Source organism: Astyanax mexicanus, chromosome 1, assembly GCF_023375975.1.
Source record: "Astyanax mexicanus isolate ESR-SI-001 chromosome 1, AstMex3_surface, whole genome shotgun sequence".
Lineage (NCBI taxonomy): Eukaryota > Metazoa > Chordata > Actinopteri > Characiformes > Acestrorhamphidae > Astyanax > Astyanax mexicanus.
In genome coordinates, this window is record NC_064408.1 from 39,075,573 (window position 1) to 39,102,208 (window position 26,636).

At 37.6% G+C, this 26,636-nt stretch overlaps 1 protein-coding gene across 1 annotated transcript; it reads right to left on the reverse strand.

Annotated features, from left to right (window-relative positions):
• Positions 1-1,231: 1,231 nt before the first annotated feature.
• On the reverse strand, positions 1,232-21,900 carry ccn6 (cellular communication network factor 6). The gene is made up of 5 exons (XM_015608495.3): positions 21,271-21,900; positions 15,355-15,592; positions 12,387-12,614; positions 9,068-9,261; positions 1,232-5,496 (listed from the first exon to the last, which is right to left on the reverse strand). The coding sequence occupies exons 1-5, from the start codon at positions 21,313-21,315 to the stop codon at positions 5,215-5,217; spliced, it is 987 nt and encodes a 328-aa protein (XP_015463981.2). The 5' UTR covers positions 21,316-21,900; the 3' UTR covers positions 1,232-5,214.
• Between the last annotated feature and the right edge of the window lie 4,736 nt (positions 21,901-26,636).

The following is a 26,636-nucleotide window of genomic DNA, read 5'->3' on the forward strand; positions in this document are numbered from 1 at the left end:
CAAACTTTTTGTTTGTTGGGGGCCAGAAGGAGAAATATATTTGAAGTCACGCGCCACACTCTGTAATAAAACAAATAATGAAATATACCACTTTAAATAATATTTTTTTCCTGATTATTTTATTTACACACCATTTTACTTGACTTACTATCTTTATCTTTGACAGTGTTGTGTAAACTAAGATTTTTCAAATTGATGTTTTATTTCATGATGTCTCTTAATATTAAAATCCTTAATTACGGCAACTTTTAGACTCTTTGGCCCATTTTTCTGCACTAGAAATGCGCACCCTCTCCGCTTTTAGACTCTTTGGCCCGTTTCTGACACCTAGCGTTCAAACTTTGAATCTCACATTATAAAAACCTGCTTAACAGCGGGTTAAGCAGGTTCATTCTATTTCTAAAATACCTTGCGGGCTGCTCCAAAAAAGGAAACGGGCTGAAAATGGCCCGCGGGCCGTAGTTTGGACACCCCTGCTTTAGAGTTCATTTGTGCTCTCTCAGGGCTCCAGCTGATGGCAAGCTACATGTCCCGGATTTGAATCACCGATCATAGTGGCAGTAACTTGTTATTTTCTAATAAAACTATGACTTCATTGATCATTGATCATTGATGTCCAACAAAAAATAAGTATCTTCAAAACAGCAACTTTATAGGATAGAGATAAAAACATCCTAACTTTTAATGCAAGTCAATGTAAAATGGGGTTTTTAGGTACTTTTTGTGAGCTTCTATTGGTTCATTTATTAGGAAATATTGAGACAGTGTAAGGGACAATTTGTGTGTTCGAATTATGTAGTAAACTAAAAATCGATCAAATTTAAGATACTTGTACATTTTTAACAATATACAGTTAAAAATGTATTTATTTAAAATGTAAATGTAAAATAAAAAAATATATATAATATATGTAATATAAAATACAAGTAACAGCATAGTATGTGTTAATTGGTATATTTGTGTTCTAAGAAATCAACGTATCGATATGTATACTTAAAACAAACAAAAAAGTTCAATTCTGTTTGATGTACTCCATGTTGTAGAAGTTATTGTGGTGCAGAAAAAAAACACACTTATATGCCATAATTTTAACATTGATAAATGAATCATGAATAAAAATGAGTTATTAATTACTAAGCAAACTTAAGATTTTACCTAGAAGGAGCTGTAGGTTTTAAATAAAGTAAATCAGTGTCAGAATGTGCTGTTAAAGAAGTCATTAAACACACACTTTAATATTCATAAAAAGATGTTTATTATATCAGATGTGAATAAACAGCCTGTCTCAGCAGCTCGTGGGGTTCAGGCCCATACGCACTGCATCGTGTACATTTAACAGACATCTTTATTAAAACTATTCACATTTTAATAAACATACATAATAATATACTGATATGATTTAATCAGACTAACATATCAGTGAATCTAAAATAAGATTATTTCATTTGAGAGCTGCTTACAGGAGGCAAATACACGAGGGTGTATCAAACAGAGCTGCTCCTGAAAAAGCTATCTTTACAAATAAATAATCCGGTTACAGTTCCTGGTGTTCTGTAGAGAGAGGCACTGTGATGTGCGGTGTTTTTGATCTGAGCCTGTATTATTTATAGGTATGCACTCATTAAATAATAGTTGCACACAGAAGGAATGGGGGATGATAAATGATTTAAAATTTAAACTCATATTTAAATTAGTATTAACTGAGCTATACACACAGAATCAGTCAGGAATAGAATTGACCCCTCCCACCAAAGCCACTGCCTGTTCTGAACAGTGTTCTGCCCAAACCACCCCACTGCCTTCTATAAAAACTCTGCACCAATCAGACTTTCCCATATTATCCTACATACCGCATTCTGCCTCCTGTACTTCCCACACAACTCATTCTGTTCCTGCACCTGACTTACAGCTATTCTTTTTTTTGTCATATATTGGACTATTTCCTCACTTCCACACACACCCTCTAGATGTCTGCACATCTATATAACATCGTACATTTATATATTCAGTCTTACTTAACGTATATTCATGCAATACCATATGTCTATAGTGTAAGTTATTGTGTGTATTGTGTATACTGTAAAGTTAACTTTATATTTACTTACAACATCTGCCTTTTTTCACTTACGCAACATTGCTTCTACAAAATGACCTGAAATAAACTATTTTTACATTGACTTCCATTGAAAGTTTACAAGGCTTTTTTGCTCTCCTGTAAAGTTGCTGTTTTGGAGATAAGTGTTTTTCATTGGACAGCAACATTTTGTTCCCAGTCGTTCCTTAAGATCTAGCACTTCCAGTCTGCTTAAAGTACTGAAAGTTAATAAGAAGAGAAGAAGAGGGGAAGCAGCAGCTTACGTGTTGAGATCAGACAAGCATCAGTAAACAGTTTCAAAAAGCAGCTGAAGACATATACATATTTTTATAAACTTTGTTTTAATAATTGAGCCATTTGTATTATTATGCATCGATAAAAGTATCGATTTACATTTGTATGTTTTGATTTTTGTTAAGTTTTTGTTTTAATATATTTTTATTTTAATATATCAGTCACAACTTTTTGTAATTCTACTTGATATTATTATTTTACCTGTCCTTTTCACAGTTTTACTATTTGTATTATTTTTTGTTATTTTCTATTGTCTTATATTAATTGCTAATTTTACTTTACTTTTACTGTTTTTTCCTTTTCCATTTTTCCTTCTTTTTCTGATTTTATTCTCTCTGTATGTACAGCACCTTGAGCTGCATTTTAATGTATGAAAGCTGCTTTATGAATAAAGTTTATTATTATTATTATTATTATTATTATTATTATTATTATTTCTATTTTATTGCATTATTCTTCTCTGTTGTAAATATTGTTCTCTGGCCACTAGTGGGAACCTGCACCTAAGTTTTTCACTCACATGAACATCTGTACTCTGTGACGGGACAATAAAAATCTTGAATCTTGACTCTGCGTCTGGCCAAGGCATAGCATCTGTGTCTTCAAGGTAAGCTCTTTAGACAGCAGTAGTATGTGGACGAGCATCGTCCTGTTGGAACACAGACTGGTTCCACAGTCAAAGTGCCTGTAATAAACACCAATGGTAATCTGGCATCACATGAAACTGACCTCCACACTATGATATCAGGCCACTCATGTTGGCGCAAATCACAGTGTCTCCTCACATGGATTGTTCATCTCCAGCACTTCCTTCTGGGTGCAACTATTATTTTGATCATAAGTGTCGATATACCAGTTCAGCTCTTCCATTCACAGTCTATGAAGAACCTTGAGAAAGACTAGTGATATTTTTTTTCTCACAGTGTGCTGCTTACGTTTACGGCTCATACAGAACCTTAAAATTGGTGCCACCCATTGAAAACAGTGTAAGCGTTTATAATTTAAAGCGATTGTTTTTCTGAATGTGATTGGTTGATTCCTAAATGTACAGGTGGTAAATCCAAAGGTCTGTGGGTCTACCAGTTAATCCCCAACCAATGAGGGAGCTCAAAAACAGTACTGACTGGGCAGCTTTGCTTTTGGGTTTATCCGTTTAACCATCGTAACCTTTCCCTGCCACTGAAATGTAATAATGGAATAAGACTAGTACTGTGATACTGCAGAGTTTAACCTTCCTGTTATGTTCATTTGTCAGGAACAGCAATGATGTTCCAGGGTCAATTAGACCCCAGAAAATCCTAAAAAGCTGTGTGAATATTTATTGACTAACTCCATTGCTAATTATTATATCAATATTTAGTGCAATAGTGTTCCTTACCCTTAACAGGTAATGGTTCCATTAGGATAATTCACTGATTTTTCATTAAAAAAAAAAAAAAAAAAAACTTTTGAAAAACTAACATATAAAACACAATAGTTTTACATAACATTGAAACATAACATTGTAATTTTGTTTTAGTTTTAGTTTTAGCAGGGGATGGTTGCAAATATGTGAGATGAACCATTTTCATATTACATGTTAATTACACTAATTAAGTTTCATACTAAAAGAAAAAAAATACTTATAACTATTTTCCCTAGCTCTTCAAACTTTAAAACGGGTCAATTTGACCTGTAACATAACAGGAGGGTTAAACAAAAGTATCACTTTACAAAAAAAAATGAACAAATGTATATTTTTGTAAGCCCAGAATTCAATATGATTTACCTGTAGGCATAAAAACACAGCAGAGACAGACTGAAAAACAGAGAACAATGTGCAGCAGTAAAAGCTTTAAATAGTTTTGAACAAACAAATGTCTCCTGACTAGACTTTTTTAGGATTTGTTTCAGGATGTTTGAATAGATTCTCATATTGGAAAGTTTAGAGTATGAGTTGGTGCACACTATTCTGTGCCCAATCATAATTTCCTCTGAAATAAGGGTATTAAAAGAGAGTGTATCCTACTTTTGTTGGGGTTTGTTTGTCTACTGTCCAAAGAAGACATTCTACTAGATTTTGGAGCTTTGCTGTAAGGATTTGTTTCAGGGTTTGTTTGTATGGATGTTTGATGATCACCACCCTACATCACTCCCAACTCCCCAACTCATCCCAAAAGTACTGGATGGAGCACCAGCATTATACAGAACACTATACTCCTCTAGCCCACACCCGGCATTACAGGGACTAGACAATCTATGTGATATACTGATTGGATGTAGCCTAATGCAGAGTGTACTGTATAATCTGTATAAAATAAAGATAAGAATACACAGTTGTTTTAGTCTGAAGAGTTTGTGCACCCACATTCAAACTGTACATGTTTGTTCATGGTGATGTTCTAAGTGAAAAAAAAAAAACTTTCTCTACAGGAAGCAAACTTGTATGAACAATACGTGATACACACTTTCTATTTACTCTATTTACTTAACACTGTGAAAAATCCAAAGATAAAAGCACCTCATAATATTTTGTTTAATTAAATCTCTGAAAATTTCCTTTTTTTTTTAAATTAGATCATCAACATGTACTTTAAACAGGGGTGCAAAAAACTGTCATATCATTACTGTCAGAACAAAACCAACTGAAACCTTTTTTACTTTTATTACTTTAATTATTGATCATTTCTTATGATCAATTCGTCAGAAGCTGGAGTTTTAAAATTAACTGAAGTTTAATGAATTAATATAGAGATTATGTTTTCTGACAGTGATGATATATAGCATAAATCACATTTCCGTGGCTGGTCTGTCTGAGACTGTATTTAAACAAACGTGCGTGTGTGTTACAGTAAGTACAGCTCGGAGAACATGTCCCCCGGTTTATTGCATTTCCGCTCACACACGCAGGAGGTGATCCACTGCATCTTCCAGTTGACAGTGCTGCCCCCCTTGCAGCGGAACTGCACCTGCACGGCTCTGGACTTGTTGGGGACGCAGCAGCGCTGGTCAGTGCACACGCCGCAGAAGATCGGCCGGTACTTCTTAACGCTGGTGCAGCCGGACAGCGTCAGCTTCTCCGCCTTCTTGGCCTGGAATGTGGGCTTACACGTCTTACCTGCAGGAATCTGTAAAGGAGAAGAAAACTGGTCACTTTCCATAGACTTTTACTTTATTAACTTTAATGCTAATAGAAATTTTATTCTGGATGTTAACAGGCAGTGCTGCTCACCTGGAGTTAATCTATCTATCTATCTATCTATCTATCTATCTATCTATCTATCTATCTATCTATCTATCTATCTATCTATCTATCTATCTACAGTTGTGGTCAAAAGTTTACATACACTTGTAAAAAAACATAATGTTATGGCTGTCTTGAGTTTTCAATAAGTTCTACAACTCTTATTTTTCTGTGATAGAGTGATCGGAACACATACATGTTTGTCACAAAAAACAGTCATAAAATTTGGTTCTTTCATAAATTTATTATGGGTCTGCTGAAAATGTCACCAAATCTGCTGGGTCAAAAATATACATACAGCAACAAAATTTGTCAATTTTGGTGATGTAGCGAGTTGTGTCAATCAAATTAGCTTCATGTCATGGCCTCTTCACTTCTTGTAAGTGATTCTGATTGACTACAGCTGTTGACTTCTCATGAGCCCATTTAAATAGGGCTCATTTGACCCAGTGATTAGACTCAGCTACAAAAGCTACAATGGGAAAGTCAAAGGAACTCAGTGTGGATCTGAAAAAGCGAATTATTGACTTGAACAAGTCAGGGAAGTCACTTGGAGCCATTTCAAAGCAGCTACAGGTCCCAAGAGCAACTGTGCAGACAATTATACGCAAGTATAAAGTGCATGGAACAGTTGTGTCACTGCCACGATCAGGAAGAAAACGCAAGCTATCACATGCTGCCGAGAGGAGATTGGTCAGGATGGTCAAGAGTCAACCAAGAATCACCAAGAAGCAGGTCTGCAAGGATTTGGAAGCTGATGGAACACAGGTGTCAGTCTCCACAGTCAAGCGTGTTTTACATCGCCATGGACTGAGAGGCTGCCGTGCAAGAAAGAAGCCCTTGCTCCAGAAAAGGCACCTTAAGACTCGGCTGAAGTTTGCTGCTGATCACATGGACAAAGATAAAACCTTCTGGAGGAAAGTTCTCTGGTCAGACGAAACAAAAATTGAGCTGTTTGGCCACAACACCCAGCAATATGTTTGGAGGAGAAAAGGTGAGGCCTTTAATCCCAGGAACACCATGCCTACTGTCAAGCATGGTGGTGGTAGTATTATGCTCTGGGGATGTTTTGCTGCCAGTGGAACTGGTTCTTTGCAGAAAGTAAATGGGATAATGAAGAAGGAGGATTACCTCCAAATTCTGCAGGAAAACTTAAAACCATCAGCCCGAAGGTTGGGTCTTGGGCGCAGTTGGGTGTTCCAACAAGACAATGACCCAAAACACACATCAAAAGTGGTAAAGGAATGGCTAAACCAGGCTAGAATTAAGGTTTTAGAATGGCCGTCCCAAAGTCCTGACTTAAACCCCATTGAGAACATGTGGACAGTGCTAAAGAAACAGGTTCATGCAAGAAAACCATCACATTTAGCTGAACTGCACCAATTCTGTCAAGAAGAGTGGTCAAACATTCGACCTGAAGCTTGCCAGGAGCTTGTGGATGGCTACCAAAAGCGCCTAGTTGACGTGAAAATGGCCAAGGGACATGTAACCAAATACTAATGTTGCTGTATGTATATTTTTGACCCAGCAGATTTGGTGACATTTTCAGCAGACCCATAATAAATTTATGAAAGAACCAAATTTTATGACTGTTTTTTGTGACAAACATGTATGTGTTCCGATCACTCTATCACAGAAAAATAAGAGTTGTAGAACTTATTGAAAACTCAAGACAGCCATAACATTATGTTTTTTTACAAGTGTATGTAAACTTTTGACCACAACTGTATCTATCTATCTATCTATCTATCTATCTATCTATCTATCTATCTATCTATCTATCTATCTATCTATCTATCTATCTATCTATCTATCTATCTATCTATCTATCTATCTATCTATCTATCTATCTATCTATCTATAGTACACCTAAGCTACAAAAACAAAGGCTAAGATAATATTTTACAGAAACGAAATAGAGTAAAAATAATAAAATAAAGTATAAAAGGTAGAGTCTTTTTTAGTGTGTGTAATGGAGGTAGTGCAGTTAACACAGTAAAACACAATGAACACCAGTTGCTGTGCATATAGAAAGGACAAATAATGTCAGCTGTACAGGATGTGCAAGTACGCAGTTATATAATAATTTAGCAGTGCAAAGTGTAAAAATGTAAACAGTAGACAATAAATAAACTATTAGTGCAGAATATGGTAAATAGGGCACCTCGGAGGGTGTTGCCAGAATAAAAAAGGTTTCACAGAGTCTTAATTTTTTCCAAAGATGCTCGATAAGATTTAGGTCAGGGCTTATAGAAGCCTGTTTAATGAGTTTACTTTCTTAAAATAATTCTGTTTAACCACAGTTTAAAATAAATGTCTGATTTTTATTTGTTCATTTTCATAGAGTTTTTATGTATTATTTTTATTGTGACCATTGTGAGTTTTTCTTTCATTAACTGAGTCTGAGGGGCACCAACAATTTTGCCCACGTGTGTATTGTTGATAGAGTTGGGTTGGTTTCACACAGGCACAAAACTTAATGCACCTAAATGTACCCCAACAAGCCACGTCAGAGATTGGTCAGAGTTGTCTGGCACGGGAGCAAGAAAGTAAATACAGCAAGAAGGTTGTGTTCCAGACCAACACATATTTTTGTGCAGCATGAAGCTGCTTTCTCACTGACCATAAGAGTGAGCAGCAAGTGCGAGTGCGAAAACAGCTTAGCATGGAGCAGCAGCAGAGCTGGCATTAGTTTATAGCTGTAGTAAATCAGATTAAACTGCACCTGAACAGCCGTTTAGCTCAAACATGAGGAGTATACAGCTCTGGAAATAATTAAGAGAACACTTCAGTTTCTCTGATTTTGCTATTTATAGGTATATATTTGAGTAAAATAAACATTGCTGTTTTATTCTATAAACTATAGACAACATTTCTTCCAAATTCTATCATTTATTTGCAGAAAAGGAGAAATGACTGAAATAACAAAAACGATGCAAAGCTTTCAGATAATGCTCAAATAATGCATAATGAAAACAAGTTCATATTCATAAGCTTTAAGTTTTCAGAAATCAATATTTGGTGGAATAACCCTGGTTATTAATCACAGTTTTTATGCATCTTGGCATGTTCTCCTCCACCAGTCTTACACACTGCTTTTGGATAACTTTAGGTCACTCCTGGTGCAAAAATTCAGTTCAGCTTGGTTTGATGGCTTGTGATCATCCATCTTCCTCTTGATTATATTCCAGAGGATTTTTTTAATTAGGTAAAATCAAAGAAACTCATCATTTTTAATTTGTGGTGTGTTTTTAATTTTTTCCTGAGCTGTATTTGGTACTTGGGTCGAAATTTTTCCACTGAGTGCCATTACTGTTTTCACACCTACCGATATAAACCGCACCACAAACGGAAATAATCCATATTGTTTTAACCAGAACAAATAGTGCTGGTGTGAAAACACCCTAACACACACACCACTTAACGTTCTGCTTTCTGCTGTTTTACTGATGTACCTTGACACTCTTCAGGATCTTTTTGTCGCAGGGTCTAAGCAGACACAGCCGCCGCTCCTTTCTCATCTCACACTTGCCGTTGTCGTTGGAGATGCGCACGGAGATGCCGGCGCCGCAGGTCTGCGAGCACGGAGACCAGGGTGTGGTCTGCACCAGACAGTTCTTCTTCCAGGCTAAAGGAGGATCCCTGTAAGCTTGCCATGTTACAGTCACAAAGTCACCACACTCCTCACCAACACACAACAACATGCTAGCAAGCTAGCATCTGTAACCTGCGTTACACTCACACACTCCTCACATACCTGAATCATAACAACAAACACACTGTTTAATCACCACATTAATAATATCAGCCTGGACATTCCATCTTCTTTCATCAGAGCATAGCATTATTGTGACAGCCAATCAGAGCACAATGTTAGTGTGATAGCCAATCAGAGTGAAGCGTTAGTGTAATAGCAGAGCCTGTTTATAAAGAGCCTACCTTGCTATTTCCCCTGTTATATCAGAAAACACCCGCAAAACGCTAGAGTCCTCAATTTATGGGGGTTAATGAAGCTAAACGGCTAAAATATTAAATTAAAAACATTTAATTATAATTATCCACTTGGCCTGGATGTTTCTTTAATTTCGAAAAGTAGAATAAAGCATTTCCATTTTTCCAAGTACTTCCTGTATATTTCCATTTTACCATCCCACAATGTGTAGATACTGTAGTATGAAAAGGTTTGGGCTTGAATATGACTGTTCTCATCATCCTTCTTCTCTGCTTATCTGAGATTTTTCTTGTCCTGCTACTTCGGGCCTTAACTAGAACTGTCTGTGATCTTCTTTCTTCACTATGTTCCTCACAGCAGAAACTGACGGCTGAAATCTCTGAGATTTGAGCTCTCCCTAAACCATGATGTTGAACAATCTTTGTTTTCAGGTTATTTGAGAGTTCTGTTTTGAGGCTCCCATGCTGCCACTCTTCAGAGGAGCAAAACTTGCAATTGGCCACATTAACCCTTTCTCATAATTCAGGATTCACCTGTGTATGTAGGTCAAGGGTCAATGAGCTTACCAAACTAATTTTGGGTTCCAGTAACTAGTGTTAAAAGTATTCAAATCAATAAAACGGCAAGGGTGCCCAAATTGATGTACCTGCCTAATTTTGAAGAATTATTTCACACTTTCTGTAAATCCTATAAACTTCATTTCACATCTCAAATATCACTGTGTTCGTCTGCTATATATATATAATTTACTGAAATTACTGATCTGAACAACCAATGATTCATAAAGTAAATCAGGGGTGATTTATTATCAGGGGTGCCAAAACCTTTTGGTACCACTTTATAAAGTGGAATCGTCACATAAAGTATACGGGTTTTAGGTAGTAAAGGCGCTGCATTTCTGCTACTGTGAGCTGATGCTGGGAGATTCAGTCAGAGTACTGAGTTTAAAAGGTTAATAACTGAAGTTTACAAGCTTCGGCCCTGAAACATATGATATAGTTCTGTGGTGAGAAAGTGAGTACAAATTTCAGTATAAACATTCTTACTTATTTATAAACAATATATAAACTTTGATTTAAAAAAAAAAAAAAATTAAATTAAAAACCAATTCATTTGGAGCACCCTCTGGTGGATGGAGGCTGGAACCTATCCCAGCCGGCATCGGACAATAACTCATAATATTTTAACAATATTTTGAATTATTCAAAAATGTGTAAAAAAAAAAAAAAAAGGATTATATTGTACTAGCCCATGCTACCTAAAGGATATTAATTTCTTACTAAATATATTATTAAAAACAATAATTTAAAACACTTTTTATTTACTTAAAATTTAAAGAAACTTAAAAGTTACCAGTGCAAATATCAAACATGTATGTGCATGTATGTGTGAAACCATGTCATCAACCACATTTTCTTATGCATTGATTAATGTGTATTTTTAAATATAAATAAAAGATCAACATTTTATGAGATTCAATGAAGGAAATAAATAACAGTGTAGCTGCTTATCCCACCTTGCAAAGAGGAAATGAGACATCATCTGTGTGTAACTGAGAGAACGCCTTAGGCACAGCGGTGGTGTGTTGCCAATTTAGGAGAATGAAGTGTGAATGAAAGTAGTGAAAATGCTCCTCTCTAAAGATTCTAGAGATAATAGTCAGTAATGTAGCTAAACCTTGATAACTAATCAGAATGCAGCGTTAGTATGAATAGCTAATCAGCTAAAGTGTGATAGCCAATCTTAGTGTAATTAAGTTCAAACGCTACGTTCTGATTAACTATCATACTTCAGAAGTAAATAATAATAAATTCTATTTTCTTCTTGGTGAATTGTTGGCTTAGTTAATCAAAGATCAGAGTTAGTGTAAAAGCCAATCAGAGCGTAGCTGAATTGTGAGGGCCAAGCAGAGTGTAGCCAGTTTATCAGAGTATTTCACATTCTCGGTTTGCTGGTAAAGTGACTGTGGTTGTCTCTTCGCCAAGGTGGTCCTCTGGATATTATTACATTCTTTAACGATTTCAGCCAATGGAAAACTCCACAGTCACCACAGCAGCCATAACAGTGTGCTTTTGTGTCCCTATTTAAAGTTATGTTCTGCTTGGTGGTTGGATTTTGGAGTTGTGTGCAAGTTTCAGATCCTGAATAAGGAACATTAATTTTGCTTTTCCAAACCAAAATTCCACACTCAGCATCACTGTTTGCTTGTTTTATGAGGATAAAAATGAAAAGCATGTTTCAGAAGAGAATTGTATCCAGTGTGTATAGATTAATGCCAGAAAAATATACAGCTCTGGAAAAAAATAAGAGACCATTTAAAAACGAGGAAATTAGATGATTACAAGCCATCAAAGCAAGCTGAACTGCTTGAATTTTTGCACCAGGAGTGGCATATAATTATCCAAAAGCAGTGTGTAAGACAGGTGGAGGAGAACATGCCAAGATGCATGAAAACTGTAATTAAAAGCCGGGGTTATTTCACATTATTGAACTTGTTTTCTTTGCATTATTTAAGATCTGAAATCTCTGACCTTTTTTGTTATTTCAGCCTTTTCTCATTTTCTGCAAACAAATGCTCTAAATGACAATAATTTAATTTGGAATTTGGGAGAAATGTTTGTAGTTTTTAGAATGAAACAACAATGTTCATTTTACTCAAACATATACCTATAAATAGCAAAATCAAAGAAACTGATTCAGAAACTGAAGTGTTCTCTTCATTTTTTTCAGAGCTGTATACACATTATTCCACGTGTTTGTGTTATGTATTTGTTCTTGCCACCTTTCACTCTGTGGGTGTGTCCTTTGACACTGAAACTCACCTGACATGGTCTTGTAGGTGGTGTCCTGCTGTTTTTTGGCCTGCAGTCCTGCGGGGACGCTGCTCTGCAGTCCTGCTGGACTCATCAGAGCTGCAGGTTTCTGGGCGAACACCGGCGTGCAGCCGATAGCTCCGGCAATGCAGACGCACTTATACAGCGAGCTGGGCTGGAAGGACTGGCCGTTGTCATAGTGAGCGCCATTTAGGTCACACCCCACTGCCATCATATCTGCAAGAGGAGTGCAAGGGTTTAAAGGAATAGTTTGGATCTTAGAATTGGAGATTGCGATGGGTAATACTGCAATAAACATGTTAACATAACTTTTAAATACCAATTTCTGGTTAATTTGACATAATCAATTATTTTTAAAGCTGATTTTGCCTTCAAATTCTTAATTTTAGTTTAACAAAAAAGCAGCAGGTGACAACCATCACTGCTTTAAACTAAACTAAACTAATTAAACACTGGCTTTCTAATTATAACTTATATTTCAAATAAAAAATAAAAACCTCTTAATACACCTCTTAACTCAAGCTAACAATACGTTACAGTCTTTTTTGTTTTAACTGAGTGAATAGAATTTTAAAGTGAGAAAATAAACCCTGGGAACCTCTGTAGACGAGTGGAGATTATAAGCACAGGCTAATTGCTGTTTGTTAGATAGTTTAGCTTGACACTGGAAACCAGGATTCAGTGTGCATTTAAAGTCATGTTCTGCTTGGTGGTTGGATTTTGGAGTTGTGTGCAAGTTTCAGATCCTGAATAAGGAACACTAATTTTGTTTTTCCAAACCAAAATTCCCCCCTCAGCATCACTGTTTGCTTGTTTTTTAAGGAGTAGAAACGTTTGTTTTAGGAGAGAATTGTATCCAGTGTGTATAGATTAATGCCAGAAAAATATGGGAACCCTTGTAGACGAGTGGATTTTATAAGCACAGGCTAATTGCTGTTTGCTAGTTATAGTCTAGCTAGACACTGGAATCCAGAGCGGAATTCCATTTTACTCCTTGCCCGTATCGCTTAGTCCTACTCCTCAGTTTTGTGCATTCATGTCTAGGGGTTGGGGGTCCTGATTCTTGTTAGGATAGAGGGGTAAGGGGGAAACGTTAGGCCGACTGTCAGCTTTTTAAGACTATAAGGTGCACCGGATCATAAGGCGCACTGTCAATAAATGTCTATTTTCTGCTCTATTTTTATACACAAGCTGCACCAGATTATAAGACGCATTCTTTTTAAAGTCAAACGAGCGCTGGATGTTAATCTACACAGATTTCTCTTCTGAAAACTCTTTATTTGGGTGAGTAAAGCCCTACAGTTTATCTACACTAAGCTTAGGTTTCTAAATTTCCACTAAGGATAGACAGACAGCGCTACACTGAGTAACCCTGAATGTTCCGGTAACCCAGGGGCATATAAGCTAGCAGTTCGTCCCACATAGCTTGTTTTAACACGCTAAACGCGAAAGCTACAGTCTGATATACTAGCTTCTGAATGGCAAGAGATAACTAGCTAACTCCAGCAGTGTTAGCCAGAGTTAGTAGTAGACTACAGGTTGATAATTCTCACCTCTGAATGGTAAAAGAGCTAGGGCTCAGCACAGTTAGCGGCTAATGCTAATACTACTCCAGTCTCAAGTCCAGTCGCAACAGAGTGGCTTTACTGCTCCTTACAACCTGATTGGTAAGATGCACTACACAATTTTTTGTAAAATGTAAGGATTTTGAATGCGCTTTATAGTCCGAAAAATACGGTACTTATAATGACAATATATAAGCAATACAGAAGTAACATTTTTGCTTGAAAAAAAGAAGAATCTGTGCAAAAGTTGGCATTTAAACTGCATATTACAGTAGCCGTGTGCACAGCAGAGCTGGGGGAGAAGCTGCATGTGCTTCTCATGCAGAGACAGAAAATAGAACAGAAACTAATTTTACACCTTTCTTTTATTAGAAGAGATTAAATCCTCTATATTTTTATTACATTATGTATATACCACAATTTAAAGTCTTATTAAAAAAGAAAATCAAGAAAATATCACATGACATGGCACCATTAAAAAAGTTATGTAAAATGACACCTGTAATGTCTTAAAAACAATTTCCATAGTGTTTGTGCTTACGTTTGATTGTGCTTAGGGCACCCAAAAGGCTAGAGCAGCGTTTCTCAACCTTTTTTCTATCACGGCACCCTTTAAATATATGCGAGATGTCAAGGGTCCCCAGTTTACGGACGGGGGGGGGGGGAGAACGAGGGGTGTTGCTGGCGGAATATGAAATAAAATAGCGCGTGCATCGCGTGGGGGGACAAAAACTTTACAGTGTGTCCCAATTTAGGGGCTGCATCCTTCAGAGGCTGTATTCGAAGACAGATTGCGTCACAGCTGCGCAGTAATACACCGCCTCTGTGGGTCGCATCCTTCAGAGTATGCTGCCTGTGAATTGGGACACACCCCGACACGAGCTGACTCTGGAAAGGAAATATGCACGTGAGGCGCAATATTTTGACGGCACCCCCGATGAAGCCAGACGGCACCCCAGGGTTGAGAAACACTGGGCTAGAGCATGCAGAGCACTTCTAGCAGTCTGCTATTGAAGCAATATGTTTTTTTATTTACTTTGGCAGCATATCAGGTTCCTGAATGTTTGTCGCATTTTATTGGGGGGGGGGGGGGCTTCAACCATTTCCTCTGGAACTGACACTCAAAAACAAAGTATAGGGGTAAAAATGTTAAACACAGATAATCAAAAATTTATCTGCCCTGAGATTTCTCAATTTTACTGAGATCTTTGACCTGTCAGTGCTGTTTTAACTTCACTGCTTGTAACTCAATACAACAGTGACCCCCTGACATTTTGCACTTGTTATATAAAAGGACATAATCTACATTACAACATCAATATTATAGTAGTGTGAGTGATATGTAGACAAGTTAAAACACATTATAAGTTTGATAAGTGTTTCCTGCTCACATGCGCAGATGCCGTTCCGGAAGTGTGGTTTGTCTCTGGAGAAGTCGCAGTACATGCCCTTGTGAGGGTCACACACGTCCCTCTCATTGCACGGCTCTCCAATCTGCCGGGCGCAGCTCTTACAGCATCCGCAGCCGTCCAGCACTGCGCTGACCCCCGGAGCACACTGCGGCCGAACACTGGGGCACTTACATGGCCAACTGCAAAACGGAGCATTACTCTGTGCCCTGCACACATGCTGCACACACACACACACACAGAAACCACACAGTTACTTCTACAGAAAAAAAACATTCAAACCACTGTTAAGCAATAAAATTATGCTGCATTTTAGTATTATTGTTCCAAATAGAAAATGTCAACTGACAATAACAAAACAACTTCTAAAATATCTTTCCATCTTCATGTCCATCTTAGTTTTCTCTAAATATTTTATTAAGTAGTTCTGCAAAATTCTGATGTTAACATATAATGGCTTATGAAATCTTTTACTGTAGTAAGAAGTGCTGGACTACTAGTATGTAAAAAGTGGTATGAAAAAGTTTGGGCACTCCTGATAATTTTCATGATTGTCCTTTATAAATGATTGGTTTAAATCAGCAATTTCAGTTAAATATATCATAAAGCAGATGAACACACTGATATTACACACTGATAATACATTTAACACTAATTATTGGAAAGATTGTTCAACATCATGGTTTAGGAGAAGGATACAAACATCTGTCTCAGAGATTTCAGCTGTCAGTTTCCACTGTGAGGAACATAGTGAGAAAATGGAAGATCACAGGCTCAGTTCTAGTTAAGAAAAATCTCAGAAAAGCAGAGGAGAAGGATGGTGAGAACAGTCATAGTCAAGCCACAGAGCAGCTCCAAAGACCTACATCATGATCATGCTGCAGATGGAGTCACTGTGCATCGTTCAACTACCTGTATTTAGCGCACTTTACACAAGGAGAGGCTGTATGGGAGAGTAATTAATGCAGAAGAAGCATTTTCTGAGCACACGCCACAAACAGAGTCGCTTGAGGAATGCTAAAGTATATTTGGACAAGCCAGCTTTATTTTAGAATAAGGTGCTGTGGACTGATGAAACTAAAATTGAGTTATCTGGAGGTATGCATGTCGGAAAAAACACAACGTTTCTTGCTGCTCACAGTAAAATTGTGGTGGTTCCATCACGCTGTGGGCCTGTGTGGTCAGTGCAGGTATTGGGAACTTTGTTAAAGTTGAGGGTTGCATGGATTCCAGTCAATATCAGCCGATTCTTTAGAACAATGTTCAACAATCAGTGATAAAGTTGTAGTTGTGCCGGGGCTGGATACTTCAACAAGACAACGACCCTAAACTCAAAATCTACTAAAGCATTCATACAGTGGAACAAAGACATCATTCTGGAATGACCATCTCAGTCCCCAGACCTGAATATTACTGAAACTCTGTGGTGTGATTTAAAGCAGGCTGTTCATGTTTAGAAATCATCAAACCTGACTGAACTGGAGATGTTTTAATAAGAAGAATGGTCCAAAATACCTTTAACCAAAAGCCAGACTCTCATTGGAAGCTATAGGAAAAGTTTAGAGGCTGTTTATACTGCAAAAGGAGGATCTACTAAATATTAATGTAATTTTTCTGTTGCGGTGACCAAATGTATGCACCTGACTAATTTTGTTTAAAGAATTATTGCACACTTTCTGTAAATCCTATAAACTTTATTTCACTTCTTAAATGTCTCTGAAATTGCTGATCCAAACAACCAATGATTTATAAAGGAAAAACACAAACCTTTTTATACCACTGTAACAATAGGGGTGTAAGTTTTTCAAAGAGCATTAATACCTTATTATTAGTTTACATGTAAAGATTGGTGTACGGTGTGGTTCATTTAATGTTGTGTTTGAACCCACTTACTAGATTTATTGTACTCTGTAGTTAGATTCCACTGTACTGATTGGATAAAGATTTTATAAATATCATAGTATGTTTTTATACTATGATTATACTATGTTTATGTTCTAAAATTTGCTTTCTACAATTGTAATGCATCACTTTGCGTACAGCATTATCATATATTGTGATATACTGAATCGTAACCTCTGTATCGGGATAAGTGTACCGCCAAGTTCTTGCCAATACACAGTCCTACTGAACAGCTCTCTTTTTACATATTTTCTCTTGGCTATTTTTTTCTTATTTTTATCTTACAAAATTCCTGAAGTTTAATTAGTGGAGAAGGGAGGAAACAGAACCACTAATTTTTCATGAAATGGGCTCTTTAAGGTCCTGTAAACGAACAGCAGAAAGTAACCCCTGCTTCCACTCAATATGTGTGTGTGTGGGAGGGGGTTTTTTATTGGGGCGTGTGTGTGCACATTTAAACGCAAACCCACAGGCAGCACCAGGGGTAAACAAGCAGCTCCTTCATCTGCCCCACGGCTGCTGAGCAGTCGAGGAAAAGAAAACAGCAGAAACATTCCAGCAGTACAGTACATTTATTATTCCATCGGGCAGCTTCAAAGAATACATTATATATAACGTTTCTTACTGTGAATAGTTGAGCAAGTAAAAATGACCTGATTTTTAGTTTAATACTTTATTAAACAAGATAACTTTTTAGTTTCTAAATAACAAGGAAAAAAGCCAAATATAAAAGTTGGCCACTCTGTCTGGTCAGTACTCTTTTGGTATCTTTGGTACTGCTTCTAAAAGCTTTTTCTATTAAGCTAAGAGTCTTTCAGTTCTTGTTGACTGATTTTCATACATTCTTCTGTGCAAAAAGATTCTAGTTCTGTGAGATTATTGGGTCATCTTCATATACTGATTCTTTGAGATCTACAGATTCCTGGTGATTTTTAGGTTGGGGGGCTGTGAAGGCAATGGAAAAATCTTCAACCTACATCTCTTGAAGATCATTATCCTGCTTTTCATCTTTAGATATGTTATATAAAGTGTGATTTCTGATTCTAGAATTAGTTGGTACTTAGAATCTCTTCTTCCCTCTTCCACTAAACTGTTCCTTTTGACATGGATTACAAAACAAGCCAAGTATGAATAGTTTATACCAGGGTTTGGAGAGATGTTCTTTTTTCTTTCATTTCTGAGTGATGATTGCAAACAAGGTGATTATTAACTTAGCAAGACATTAGTAAAATATATCAGAGAGTAAAGCATGATTTTGCTTAAAATATTAACTTGGCTCCACCCATTCTACCTATAGCAGTTAAGGCTGATTCATACCTACTGTGGATGCAATATGGCACACATGCTACAATGCAAGACTGCCCACATTGCTTGATGTTAGTCCGACTCATTCAGCCTACAGTAGTTTAGCTCCACCCATTTAACCTACAGTAGTTTAGTCCCACCCATTCAGCCTACAGCAGTTTAGCTCCACCCATTCAGCCTACAACAGTTTAGCTCCACCCATTTAAACTACAGCAGTTTAGTCCCAGCCATGCAGCCTATAGCAGTTTAGCTCCACCCATTCAGCCTTCAGCAGTTTAGCTCCACCCATTCAGCCTTCAGCAGTTTAGTCCCACCCATTCAGCCTACAGCAGTTTAGCTCCACCCATTCAGCCTACAGCAGTTTAGCTCCACCCATTTAAACTACAGCAGTTTAGTCCCAGCCATGCAGCCTATAGCAGTTTAGCTCCACCCATTCAGCCTTCAGCAGTTTAGCTCCACCCATTCAGCCTTCAGCAGTTTAGCTCCACCCATTCATCCTTCAGCAGTTTAGTCCCACCCATTCAACCTACAACAGTTTAGTCCCACCCATTCAACCTACAGCAGTTTAGTCCCACCAATTCCGCTTACAGCAGTTTAGTTAACTATTCAGCCACAATAATTAAGCTCCACCCATTCACACAGAAGTTTGTACATGGAAAAAATTATGCTCTATAGGTGGAATATCCTGACAGAAAAAGCCTGAACCATGGCCAGATTTACCCAAAACCCCAAACAGACATACAGTCTGAGGCCTGCTGAGTATCAACATTCATTCTGCTGAGAAAGAGCACATAGTCTACACTCTGTGTACTATATTATATTAACTATTAAAAGTGCCAGTTTATCCACAAAAATTATAACATAAAGTCACGCTTTAAGATATACAGGAATAACATTATATATATATATGAGGTAATATATCTGCAGTGAAAAATACTTATATATAAATACACCGCAAAAACTAAAGTAAAAAGTTATTGCTAAAGCTTTTTACACTAGCACCAGTGTGTTACAGTGCACTGTATGTTTGTTTCGGCTATTAAAACAGTTTCTAACGGATGTAGTGTACTAGTATTAAACTATAGTATTCTATAATACCAATGTAGTGTCCTGGTAGTAAAATACTGTTATTTGTAACACTATAAAAAGGCAACTGATGTTGCTTACTGGTTCCTACATTGATATTCTAGCTCCTTAAGTGGGTAGGTGGTACATTTTGTGTGTGTGTTTGACTCGGCTCCACTTCCAGGGTCGCTGGAGGTCACAGCAAAAATGTGAGACCTCTCTAAAACCCCACAGTCAGATATTTCTCACAGTGTGAAAAAACACTGAAGTCAAAAACACTCTCCACAGAAACGTAGTGGGTCTGTGTGTACAGTAACACACAACACTGTAAATGTGCGTCATTGTGTACTGTACTTGTGTGTGTTATGGTACAGGGGGGTGTTATACTGTATATTCTTCTACCTAGACACAGATTACCTATTAATTCACAGGTTTACTATATTAAAGTAATGCAATATGATTACTTTCTGATTCTGGGTGACTTTTTGTATTTTTAATGCAAAATATTCCGACTCAAATAAAAGATCTAATTTATAAGGTCACTTTAAACAGTCCTGTGTCTACATAAAAAAACAATTTTATAATCCACATAAAACAATCTTGTGTCCTCATGAAAAAACAAATATGATATATAATACAGTCTTAAAATAGGGCTAATATTTAATTAACTTTTCTTTTTGGTTCCACGAAGAAACTTTTCACAAAGTTCTTTACCAATTTAAAGATTCTTTATAGAATAAATGTTATTTTTTAATGGACTGCCAATCTTGCTGGAACAGTCTTATATCTCCATTACAGTAAAGGTGCAGATCTCCAAAACTGCAAAGGTTTTGGCAAAGGATTTTTATGATTACTACTAGAATTAGTACTAAAATATCATACTAAACACACATACACACTTGTTTAAAAACATAGAAATAGAAGTGTAGACAATAATGTTCACCAGTCAGCTACACATGAATTCAATGGCAATTTTGTTGCCTTCAAATGTTCAGTTAGCCTCTTGCTATGCTACAGCTAGAGCAGTAGCTTACCTCAATTAGCTTACATCAGCGAGCACAGTTAACATCTAGCTTAAACGATGTAGTTCTAGGTCTAATTATGGTACTTAGCTGTTTGCTATCAGTTAAAGTGGTAAGCTTATTTATCTAGGTCACCCTAGAGCCAGCCAACGTGAAATACAAATCTTACGGAGGCTATGAGGCTATGATGGTAAACTTACACTCTGATAATTAGCATGATGCTAACTGCATGTATAAATTACCACACACTCTCCTTAAAGTGCAGGTGTTGGTTAGTAATCTGCTATTGTGTTTAGCTCTTCTAATATAGCTAACAACATTATTAAAACATGCATTCAGTAATAAAGGTAACACGCCCCCAAAATTACCCCTGCAGGAGTAGAACCTAGCAGTTTACGAATAGAGCAACATTAGCATTAAGCTAACATAAGAGAACGAAAGACACAGAGATAAAGAAAGTGTAGATAAAAAGAGAACGAGGAAATACTAAATTTTTAGAAAGAGTAAAATGAGAAAGACAATAAACAGGGTAGAAAATGAGAGGGGAATGTGAGAAAGAGAGTAAGACAAAGAAAGATAAATAGAGAGAATGGTGAGATCTTACCTGGCACAGTAGGAGCAGCAGGCAGCTGTACAACAGTGAGAGCATCTTATAGAGATGGAGAGAGAGAGACAGTGAGCTCACAGTTAGCAAGGGAGCGAGAGAGAGAGAGAGAGAGAGAGAGAGAGAGAGAGAGAGAGAGAGAGCAAGAGTTGACCTGTAGGAGAGAGAGAGAGTGAAGTGGGATACAAAGCTCCCCTCTGTCTTCTCTTTAAACACACCTTTCCCTCAGCTTACTGCTACACACACACATACACAGAAATAGTTCCCTGGCCTAATTCTACTCTCTCTCTCTCTCTCAGGGCTGAATGAGCCGTAAAGTGGTGTGTGTAAACACGACGCTCGCGTTCAGAATCAGTACAGTCCCACCTCTATCAGAAACACTCCTGTGTTTACACTGGCATTCCTTCACTGTTTGTTCAGAGTAAAAATCTTTCACTCTCCTGCTCTCTCTCCCTCTCTCTCTCTCTCTCCGCATCTCTCTACCCCCATCTCTCTCTTTCCACCTGTAGGTTCCAGATCAGCACATCACTAACCACAACACTACACTACACTACACACTACAGTCGTTGGTGGTACCAAGGCCGGTCTAAAAGAAGGATCTAGGATCTAAGCCGTCCATCGGCCAGCCTCCATCATCTATGTTTACAGGGGTATCATGAACCAAAGTTCTAGATTGCAATGGACTGGATATGTATCATCTTTAACGATAAATCCAGGTTCCATGTTGTCTGAAATAAGACAACAGAACTGCACTTTGCTGTGGACTGAGGTGATTTACAGGCCAAGCATGTCTCCAGACCTAAACCCAATAGGACATCTTTGGGGCATCCTCAAGCGGAAGGTCAAATTCTTGAATATCTGCCAGTTCTGTGATGACGTCATGGGGTGTACTCACTTTTGTTGCTGGTGGTTTAGACATTAACGGCTGTATAATGAGTTATTCTGAGAGAAGAATTAATTTACGCTGTTACATAAGCTGCACACAGACTACTTTTCATTTTGTTAAAGTGTAATTTTGTCAGTGTCGACCCATGAAAATATATACTTAAATATCTGCAGAAATGTGAGGGTGTACTTAGTTTTGTGGTACACTGTACCACTGCTTCGTTTGCCTCCATCACACTATAATAACCGGAACTGCTAATAACGTGCCAGGTCAATGGTCACCAAGAAAGGCAATTAATCAAAGCAAATGTTTTTGTGATGCATTAATGTTTCTGTGATTAATTAACTGAAACTAGTTGCATTATTTGACAACCCTTGTTTTAATCATAATTAAGGAGCAGTTTGGAAAACAAAATCTAAGTGACATGAATGAGTGTTTGCTAACAAACCCTTAGACCACATGTGTCAAACACAAGGCCCGCGGGCCAAATGTGGCCCGCCATGTCCTTTTAGAGATTGTAAGATCTTAGTGTCTATAATAAATAGGTCAGAAGCGTGCTTTGACCAAAAACTACATTTCCCACAATGCTTGTTGATTGTGTTACCCGCGAAGTTAAGGCTTACTGCCACTACACGGCAGTGTAGTCATTGATGTGGAAACCCTGCCGGAGGGAAGGTGTAACTTCGCGGGTGGACTTGAGACATACAAATGTTTATCCCATAATGTCCAGAAAAAGAGAAGCTGATGCAGACGGACGGCTGTGCTTCAAGGCGAAAGACCGGTATGCCTGTTACGAAGAGTGTTTCTGACCAAAATAAACACTTTTTAGGAGAGATATAAGTTATGTGTAAATATTTAAGACAATAGCTGACAAAATCTGTTTTAATGACGTTAATAAACATCACTGTGACAGCGCTAGTCACAGTTTCACCGCAGCAAAAGACGAGGACGTGAATCACTTATCTAACCAGCCTGTACTGATTTCTGCCCCAATAACCCTTTCAATAACCTCCAATAGCCTTCAACAGTCTAACCTTGCAGCCGTGGTGTGTCCACTAAACTCCACAGTTATAAACATCATGAGGTGAGCAGCGCTAACTGACCTGTTTATAATGTAATCCGAGCAGTGACTCCATGACGGCTGCTCTAAACTGCTGCTGTTAGCTGCTTGGGCTGAAAGATGAACTGTAGAGAGCTGTATTATCCGGTTAGTGGGGTTAAAACCTTTATTTCCTATACAGAAGAACTTTAAAAACTGTAATAAAGGCTCCGGACTGGCTGAGCTGAGCCCTGTAGCCCGTGGCTGGGCTGTAGCTCTGACTGAGTAAAGACTGCGGGCTTGTGCTGCTGCTGCTGCAGCTCCGACTAGTGGTTGGATGAGGAACTGCTAAATCTGAGGAAATGCTAAATCTGTCACATGTTCTTAACAGCTCACAATTAAGCCTTATTTCAGTATCAAACGTTTTGATCAAAGTTAATATAACTTGTATTTGATGTCATTTCTATTCACTTGAATAGTTTTGTTCTTGATTGATGGAGTTTTTGGATTTCATAACATGACAAATTAAAAGGATTTATGTTAATAGAGCAACAAGCAAACATTTTTTCCATTGAGAGTTATTTACCATTAAAGAGTAATTACATTCATTTCATATTACATTTGGTTACATTTTATTACATTTATAAGTTACATCTGGCCCTCAGAGGACAGCCAATATGCCAATGTGGCCCTCGGCCAAAATGAGTTTGACACCCCTGCCTTAGACTGTAAACTCTGCAAACATACAAACAAAATTCCCATTTACTTGTATTAAAATTAGGTATGAGAAACACACTTTTACAGCCGGTGCAAAGCAATGCAATGGAAATCAGCCTTTACATTTCACCCATCAATGGCAGAGAGCTTGTTTTTATTCATCTTAATTGTACAGTCTGTTTAATACTAAGGAATAAAGAAAGGCTGATGTAAAAGGGTAAACAAAAAAAGGTAAGGTAACCCCACACAGAGGCTGTATGCAGAGATCGAGGGAAATACATTTTTGGATAAATGTAGGGCACGGGCTGTTTAATTGTATAGCCTTTTTTTTATAAGAGGTTTATTATTAATATTAATAATATGAATAACTTTCTTTCTGTTGAAGCTATATACCATGAGCGAATGATCTGAGGAATGTGTGTGTGTGTGTGTGCGTGTGTGTGTGCAAGGCTTCTGATCCCATCTCCCATTTCACACGGGACAGCAGCAATAAATCATAACACACACACACACACAGTCTTAGATTTGATCTGTGACTCACCTAAAGTGGTTGTAAATCTAAATGATCAAACCTGTGCAGTGCAAGGTTTGATCATTTAGATTTACAACCACTTTAGGTGAGTCACAGATCAAACCTAATGTGGCTAGAAAGCTTATATCCCACCAATTAGCGGTGGAGCTAACTGCATGCCTCTATACATTGCCTTCTTCTGACACTGATATCTATAAAGCGATGTGGTTTATCAAACTTCAGTTTGGTTTGATAGATTATAGTGAGTCATACCGAGTCAGACACCAAACTGTTGTTCAGTTTTTTTTCATTCAGTCCTAAGTGGGAAAGCAGTTACATTCTTGCCTTAACCAAGCTAACACCCGCTGGTACAAAAACTGGGTGTGTCGTGTGAGACTGCTTTTGTTCCTCCCAAAAAATGTACAGCAGGGGAAGAAACGACTGTTTTTTTTTAAGTGCTACACCGTTTTTCGTGTTTAAGTTGAGATATGAATAGGATTTTTCATAATGTTTAATGCCTGTTTACATACTAAGACTCTTAATGAACTTACTGGTTGAAAAGGTTTAACACACAAGGTGGGGGGGGGGGGCCATCAATGTGAAGATCAGAAGAAGACAAAAAAGCATGTTGTTGTGCATTATTAAGAGAACAAAAAAACAATTCATTAGGTCTTTATCAGATTTTATCAGTTATTTAAAATATGTTTTTGAAACTGTAATTTGATCTTCAGTATCTAGTCTTTTGGTCTCTGCCTATTCATAGAGAATGGATGGTGGGTGGTGGTGGGTCTTCTTTCAGCTTTTCTTAAGACTTCTGTTAAGGTGCCTGTTCAAAAAAATCTCCAATTACCTGCTTTGCTATCCTTGGCTATTGCCTCATCAGAGTGTCTTGTTTGTAAAGTAAGCTTTCACTAACTCTAAAGTTGAGACCAGTAATGTCAGTGCGATGAATAGCAATGATGGCTAATTATTACTAAACATAGCACAAAAACTAAGGATAGGTTATTTTTTTTTGGTTCTTTCTTTGGTTTAATAGGCACATTTTGTCTACTCTTCCATTGCCAAACAGCTTATTCTGCCATTGACTCGTTTGGTGTTTGAAGATATTTTTGTGTTGTCATCTTTTTGGGACTCCCACTTGGTCTTCAATTTGGAGATGGCACTTGGGGTCACATCAAATAATGCCACACCTTGAGAAAAGAAGATTTGGCCAATTTTGCATGGGTACCACCCACCTACTAATCTCTTCTTCTTTTCTGAGGTTTTGGGTTAGTAAATATTATTGTTTGTTGTGCTCAAGTTGTCAAAAAGTCATCTGAAAGGTAAGGTAACATTAGTCTCTGCAGACATCCCAAACTTAAGAAACACACCACTGTTAGAAGGGCTATCAGTAATGTAGTGTAAAAAGATTCTGATTTATATTGGACACTAATGCTAACACTAATGTTAGTCTTTTTATTTTATGTTATTGTTAACCTGCATTAACAACAGAGCTCAAAACCCTTGACGAACACTGTTAATAAAGCTACATCAGCTAACAGACAGCGACACTGTGTCAAGGGTACAGCAGGGAGGATAGAAACGGAGGGAGGACAATTAAACAAACAGAAAGCCAAGAAAATAAAACAAAAACAAGATAAACAATCATTAGCCTAAAGCTAGGAAGCCAAGAATAAAAGTGGGACAGATAACATTGAAAATAGCAACCTAAACAGACGTGAACAACCTAGAAGAACCGACAAAGGGGCTATACACAAGGATGTGGAACAGGAAACAGCGGACACCTGGAACAAGTAACAAGGGGGCGAAGCTACAGACGACACAGGTGGAAGCATTAAAAACAAGCGAGGAGACAAGGAGACAACACAGGTCCATGTGCTAGAAAGCACATGGGGGAGGAAAACAAACAGGAAGGACACTAAACAGGACCAGAACCTGGCACACTGGCTAGTAAGTAAGTGCAGTAACAATAAAACGCCGATGGGGGCACTCTGGCCTGTGTGTAATGGAATGTTAGAGAAAATCAGGGCATTTAAATGTTTGGATAGTGGCCATAGCTGTACACACAGTACAGGATCGCCAGATAACTTCTACAGTGCAGAATACTCACAAAAGAATCACTTCTGGGTTTGTTAAAGCACCAGAGGGCGCTCCAGAGTGAGTGCAAAGTGGATGGGTTCATCATATGAAGCAACTAAGCAAAATAATTTATA

Bases quoted from the DNA above. Each gene is read 5' to 3' on its own strand.
- ccn6 (XM_015608495.3), bottom strand. From the start codon at position 21,315: ATGCTCTCACTGTTGTACAGCTGCCTGCTGCTCCTACTGTGCCAG. The intron at 12,615-15,354 runs GTGAGCAGGAAA...CTCCTCTTGCAG, and splicing joins CCGGAACGGCATCTGCGCAT to ATATGATGGCAGTGGGGTGT. The intron at 5,497-9,067 runs GTACATCAGTAA...TCTCCTTTACAG, and splicing joins AGATCCTGAAGAGTGTCAAG to ATTCCTGCAGGTAAGACGTG.